Source organism: Tupaia chinensis, unplaced genomic scaffold, assembly GCF_000334495.1.
Source record: "Tupaia chinensis unplaced genomic scaffold, TupChi_1.0 Scaffold000604_1, whole genome shotgun sequence".
Taxonomy (NCBI): Eukaryota; Metazoa; Chordata; class Mammalia; order Scandentia; family Tupaiidae; genus Tupaia; species Tupaia belangeri.
The window spans coordinates 1,182,947-1,189,816 of record NW_006160122.1 but is presented as its reverse complement, the minus strand read 5'-3'; the positions used below and the strand labels follow the sequence as shown (position 1 = coordinate 1,189,816).

At 44.7% G+C, this 6,870-nt stretch overlaps 1 protein-coding gene across 1 annotated transcript in view; it reads left to right on the top strand.

Moving 5' to 3' along the window:
• The window catches only part of MEAF6 (MYST/Esa1 associated factor 6), a gene marked incomplete at its 5' end in the record, with an annotated part of 26,383 nt that overhangs the window by 14,848 nt on the left and 4,665 nt on the right, over window positions 1-6,870 (top strand). The window contains 1 exon segment of the mRNA XM_014591621.2: window positions 3,722-3,914. Coding sequence (XP_014447107.1) covers window positions 3,722-3,914 — 193 coding nt within the window.

The following is a 6,870-nucleotide window of genomic DNA, read 5'->3' as shown; positions in this document are numbered from 1 at the left end:
GAATTGTTTTTTTTTTTTTTTTTTTTTTTTTGATAGATTTTCACTGTAGGGCGTGTGCACTCGCCAGACAGACAGAGAGAGACATAGAGACAGAAAGCGAGAAATCACCCACCAGGGGGGATGGTCACGCCGCAATCCCTTCTCCTCCATTCTCCTCTCGGGATCTCGGGCACGCACGCACCCGCGCCCGGCGTGAGTTTTAAGCCACCGGGTCTGGGACACAAACCGCAGTCGACTACGTGGGAGTCCAGCGACACAGCCATTACGCTAACTGCTGGTTCCCCCAGCCCAGAAGTTTTTATATGAATGATATGGTCTAATTTACGTCTCCTCCTGTTGTCACGTTTGCTTTCATATCTAAGAAACCCTTGCCTAACCCAGTGAGTGCCCATAGAGTTTCAGTGTTTGTTCTCGCACAGTTAGGACTGTGGTCCATTTTGAGTTCACTTTTGTGTATGGTGTGAGGTCCAGTTTGATTCTTTTCCATGTGAATATCCAGTTGTCCCAACACCGTCTGTTAGAAGACTCTTCACTGAATAATCTTGTCACCCTTGTTGAACATCAGTTGAGTGTAAATGTTTATGATCGTAAGGGTTTATATCTGGAGTCTTAAATCTCTTAACCTTGATCTGTATTTTTAGCCTATGCCAGTATCACAGTGTTGTTTACTTTAGCTTTTTGTAGTAAGTTTTAAAATCCTTTTGCTAATTGTTGCATGTAGTCAGTTTTCTTGTCTTCAGAAGGGCAGGGTTATTTGGTGTTTATCTACTGGCTTCCACAATTCTTTTATTTTTTTAAATAATTATTTATTTAATTTTATTTATTCATTCATTTTGTTTTAATTTGACTAGAGAGGGACACCCACCCACCCACACACACACACACAGAGAAAGAGAGAGAGAGAGAGAGGGAGGGAAAGTGAGAAAGCAAGCCGCCAGGTCCAGGACTCGAACCATGGTCGGCCATGTGGGAGTGTCTAGCGCCTTAACCACTACGCTGCCTGCTGGTTCCCACCTTCACTGTTCTATAGCTCCTTTTCTGTTACTTTCATGAAATGCGTTTGAAAATAGGCATTTCAGAAATCTGTTTCTCTGCTCTTCCTTTCGAGATAACCTCTGCTGTACTTCGCATCTCTGTGTGCTACTTAATTTGAACTTTCTTCCCAGCAGTGTATAGTATAAAAACTTAAGAATATGAAAACTGGCCCCACGTAGCCTCTTTTGACAATTTTTTAGAAAGCAATGACATGTACATGTAGGACCCATCAGGAGCCGGTAAAGTGAAATCTTCCCTTAGCCTTACCTGTTAAGAGTTTCAAGAAATTCCTTTCCAAAGAAAGCAAGTACATAGTTATCAAAAAATATATAATGATTTTCCTAAAATTATATATAATATCAATTTGTTCTTTTTTTAAATAAAGAGTTTAATTTACTTAATCCTGTTTCTTATTATTATTTTTTAATTTGGCCAGAGAGAAAGGGAAAGTAAGAAAGCAAGCCACCAGGTCCAGGACTGGAACCATGGTTGGCCGTGTGGGAGTCCAGCACTTTAACCACCACACCTTGTTCTTGACCCCTACAACTTGTTCTTGAACTTACTTTTGTTTATTTAATATACTGAAAATTTTTTTCTTATTGTCAGAGGGCACATGCACTTGCCAGAGAGAGAGAGACAGACAGAGGGACAGAGGAGACAGAGAAAGCAGCCCCCATGGGGCATGGTCACGTTGCAGTCCCTTCTCCATTTCTTCTTTCTTTCAGGATTTTAGATATGTGTTCCCGGTGTGTTTTTCAGACAGCTGGATCTGGGTGGACTATTCAGTCAGCCATGTGGGATCCACCTGTGTCAACCACCAGCCGCAGGCTGGCTTTTTTTTTTGGAGAGGTTTTCACTACAGGGTGCGTGCACTCGCCAGACAGACAGAGAGAGACATAGAGACAGAAAGCGAGAAATCACCCCCCAGAGGGGATGGTCGCGCCGCAATCCCTTCTCCTCCATTCTCCTCTTGGGATCTTGGGCATGCATGCACACGCGCCCGGCGTGAGTTCTAAGCCACCGGGTCCGGGACGCGAACCGCGGTCGACTATGTGGGAATCCAGCAACATAGCCATTACGCTAACTGCTGGTTCCCAACCGCAGGCTGGCTCTTGAAGTGAGGTTTTAAAATAGTGATATGTAGGGAACCAAATAATTTTGAGACTTTAAAATATTTAACATTTTACTCATTATTCACTTTCCCTCTTCCATCATGTTATTTATACTATGTGTAAGTATGTAATTTAAAAGATTTTGTCATTCTTCTGCTATGAAAACTCTACTTATGGGACCAGCAGATGCTGAACTCCCACATACTTGACCAAGGTTCGAGTGCCAGACCTGGTAGCTTAAACTCATGCCAGGTGCGTGTGCGTGCGTGCCCAAGATCCCAAGAGGAGAATGGAGGAGAAGGGATTGCAGTGTGGCCATTCCCCTGGGGAGTGATTTCTTGCTTTCCATCTCTCTGTCTCTTTCTGTCTTCCTGGCGAGCACACGCTCCCTAAAACGAACCTCTAAAAAAAAAAAAAAAAAAATTGGGATATGTGTCAGCTGAGTAGTATTTGTTTTAAAAACTTCTTAGTAATTAAGATAAACAGACTCTCCTTCTTGGGCCTTTTTAAACATTTTTTTTTTTGGAGAAGTTTTTCTTTAGGGTACATGTGCTCGCCAGAAAGACAGAGACAGAGAGATAGAAAGTGAGAAATCACCCCCCAAGGGGGATGGCCATGCCACAATCCCTTCTCCATTCTCCTCTCGGGATCTTGGGCACGCACACACACGTGCCCAGTGTGAGTTTAAGCCACCAGGTCTGGGACTCGAACCACGGTCGACTATATGGAAGTCCAGTGACATAGCCATTACTCTAACTGCTGGTCCCTCTTGGACCTTTTTTGTTGATAGAAAGATGGGATTTCTGTATGGTGTGGGGAAGGAGCAGGCCCAGCTGTAGGCGGTGTTCCCAGCTCCTCCCTCACTTTATGTTTTCAGTAATGCTTTTTATATGATAATGAATCCCATTAGTGTGTCCTGGGTTTAAACAGCCATGATGCAGTGAGGTTATCCTAGTTGTGTAAACTTCTGGCCGCTTAGATCTGGTTACACTGTTTCAGAGGACATGTTTTTCAGGAACTGGTAACTTTGATACTGTGTATGTATCTTCTCAGTCAACATGTATCCTCTGTCAGTAGATTGGTCTCTGGGGCCTCCAGTTGAGGGCACGGGACTCCCACATGGCTGGCCATGGTTTGAACCTCAGACCTGGCGGCTTGCTTTCTCACTTCCTCTTTCTCTGTCTCTCTGTGTCTGTCCCTCTCTGGTAAAAATTTAAAAAAATAAATAAAGATAAATAATTCTTTTTAAAAAAGATTGTATGGTCTCTGAGGCTAGAGGATGATCCTTTTTTTAAAGCATTATTTTATTTAACTTTATTTATTATTACTGTTTTCTAGTTTGATCAGACTGACAGAGAGAGGGGGGGAAAGTGAGAAAGCAAGCCACTAGGTTCAGGACTTGAACTGTGGTTGGTCACATGGGAGTCTAGTACTTTAACCACCACGCCACCTGCTGGCTCCAGAGGATGGTCCTTTTCTACATGTTAGTGCTGAAAAACATCTTTCCTGATGATGGGCAGGTGGTCTGAGGGTACTGATGACGTTTTGGGGGACTTGTGTTTTACTCCCTCCAGGGGAACCAGGAAGTGGGACAGAGAGTGACACTTCCCCAGACTTCCACAGTCAGGAAAATGAACCCAGCCAGGAGGACGCCGAGGATCTGGATGGATCTGTGCAGGGAGTGAAACCGCAGAAGGCTGCTTCTTCTACTTCCTCAGGGAGTCATCACAGCAGCCATAAAAAGCGGAAGAATAAAAACCGGCACAGGTCAGTGGTAGGGATCCCTCCTCCGCCAGAGCTTCCCTGCCACTCTGAAGGGGCTGCCCTAGAGTGAAGACGTCAGCATCCTCATAGCGCCTCTGGTGGTGATGGGAAGAAATTCATGTGGTCGAGATGAAACGGGCTCATTTTCTCTCCTAGAAGAGTAATCAGTGGGCATTCAAGTAACCCCAGAGGACTCTTAATACGTCCTCCTCACTGTTTCCGATGCAGGAGAATGTTATTCCGTGAAAACTTCATTTCATATAGTGAATTTGGAACCCTTTTAGAAGAGAAAAAGGGGAAATAGAATCTGTGTAAGAGCATTTAAAACGCGCGCCAGTCCAGGGCTGCAGAGTGGGGTGAAGTCTTTGCTCTTAGTCTTGAGTCCTGCCCACTGGGACTCCTTTGTGGGTGGAGAGGACTGATTTCACATGCCTTTTTTTCCTTTAATACATTTTGATTCCTTGTGATTTGATTTTTCTGTGTTTTTCTTTTTTCTCTCTACAATATGCTGACCCCAGGTATCGGTGTGCAGTGCCAAGCCTATAAAACACGAGAGTGTCTTCCTAGATAATGCTCGTGCACTGCGTCTCTTGCAGTGGGTAGTGAGATGAGAGTGACGTCAGTGGACACAGAGGTTAGGTGTCACCCAGAGGAGATTTTAGCATTCATTCTGCCTGCACGTTACATGGTAATGCCAGGACCTTTAACTCTGGTAACTGAAAGTGACCAGCTTCACTCAAGGCAATGCGCAGTTTCTAGCATAAGGACTCGTCCAGGCAAACGGTCTTTGAGATCTTTGAGGCCTGGTAACCCACTACCTGCCTCGTTTCCATGCCTCCCAGGAGAAACTACATTTATTCCCCTCCTGGTCAACCCGCCTGCAGAGCAGAGGAAGTGGCCAAGGAACGACTGGGCTTGGGCTGCTTTACAGACTGTAGGACGTCCCCCCACGCACCGAGTGGCAGCGTTGTCAGTGCCGTGGGCAGGCTCTGGAGATAATGTAGAAGGAACGGGCTGTTTTTAGCCAAGGATTCCGTAACCCTTTGAGAAGTTGTTCTTACTGATGGTAGTGGAGTTTTTAAACTGCAGAGACAGGATTTCCTCCAGATGGTGACTATGGACTGCTGCTGCTTAAGGTTTTCTTGCAAACCAAAGGTGACCATGCCCATCTCACCACTCCAGAAACAGAAAGGTTGCTTTTTATCCCCTTACGGCTACTTATGACCATTATGAGAGGACTGGTGCTAGGTCATCACGAGCACAGAGAACATTTTATTTATTTGTATAGACACACACACACACACACACACACACACACACACACATATACACACACACACACATATAGACACACACACATATACAAACATATCAATAAAATATGTATATAACATAAAATATATAAAACATAATATATGTGTATAATATATAAAGTATGTAATATATATAATATGTATAGAGTTTATAAATAGAGATTTAAAAAACCCATTAAGATAATTAAATGTCAGGCTGTGTGCTGGTTATGTTAGATCTATTTCAGTGTCATCTTTAAAAAAATGATTTATTTATTTAATTCCATGTGTTGTTGTTGTTGTTATTATTATTATTATTATTTAATTTGACTAGTGAGAGAGAGAGTAATGGAAAGTGAGAAAGCAAGCTGCCAGGTCCAGGACTCGAACTGCAGTCAGTCATGTGGGAATACAGCACCTTTAGCCACCACGCCACCTGCCGGCCCCTTCAGCGTCATTTTAAAGTGAAGGTTCTTTCTGTTTTCTGTTACTGTCAGTAGACTCTGTAGTAGCTGTTTTAAGGACACGATCGGCTGCTGACTGATAAAAGGGAGTCAGAGATGTGTTAACGCTCTCACAGGTCTAGTACGTTTCATAGCAAAGTACTTCCCCTCCTTTTCTGGCCCTCGGAGCTAACTCCATCCAGAAAAGGACTAGGATTTACAGACCTTTGGTGCTAGTCATTGCTGCCACACATGGTGTTTTCCCGGTAGAAAGCAGGGTCCTGGCTTTCCTCACTGCCCTGTGCCTCGCCTCTGGTTAGACATCTGACTGGCCTTCCACCTTGACCTTAGGCATGTGTCTGCCCAGGCAGGAGAGGCGCTGCTGTACTTCCTGCACGGGGAAGCCAGATTCAGGGCCCCTCAGGGGCCAGTTATAATTTCTGGTCCAAACCCCTTGCCGCGACTGCTGGTTTAGTGTGGGCAGACGGGAGGGTGGGGCCCTCTGTGCAGGGGCAGTGGTGAACTACACCAGGACAGTTCTCGTTCCCACGGGCAGGCCGCACCTCCTAGAGTCAGATGGGGTCCGTAGGTGATTTCAACAAGTGCGTGAGTACTAGTGATACATACTAGGCGCAGTTTACTGTAAACCACACAAAGTAGAAATAAATTCGCACTCTAGCAAAAGAAAGAACTTGAATTGCCCTCTTTGGGAACGAGGAAATGGGTCAAATATGCTAAATTGCTAAATATGCTCAATGCTAAGCTGTTAGCATTCACAGTCTTCTGAATTCTTGTATTTTACATGGTACTTGAACAGTAAGTAGCTCCCAGTGTCTTTAAGGAAAAAGTTAAATATTAACTTATGGCTGCTTTCACAGATTTTTATTATTATACCAGACCCTGGAATTCTACGTATTTTTCGAAGTTTTGGTTAACTACGTACAGTCTATCTTAATAATTTGTGAACAAAGCGCAGCTAGACAGTGGCCCACGTGATAACTTCTGATTTGTACGCTCACTGAACACTCCCCCCGTGTCTCACATGAAATTGTTGCATAAAGGATCTTGGAGTTGAGCTTCCTTCCAGCTTCACGTGTGCAAACATTATCTTGGAGCAAAATGTGGCCATTTGCGTGTTTAACCACCTGTGCACGCTGGGAGGCACGGGTGCCCGCTGAGCAGCTGGTGCGGTGCTGCCAGTGGCTGGGGGCGGGCCGCGGCGGG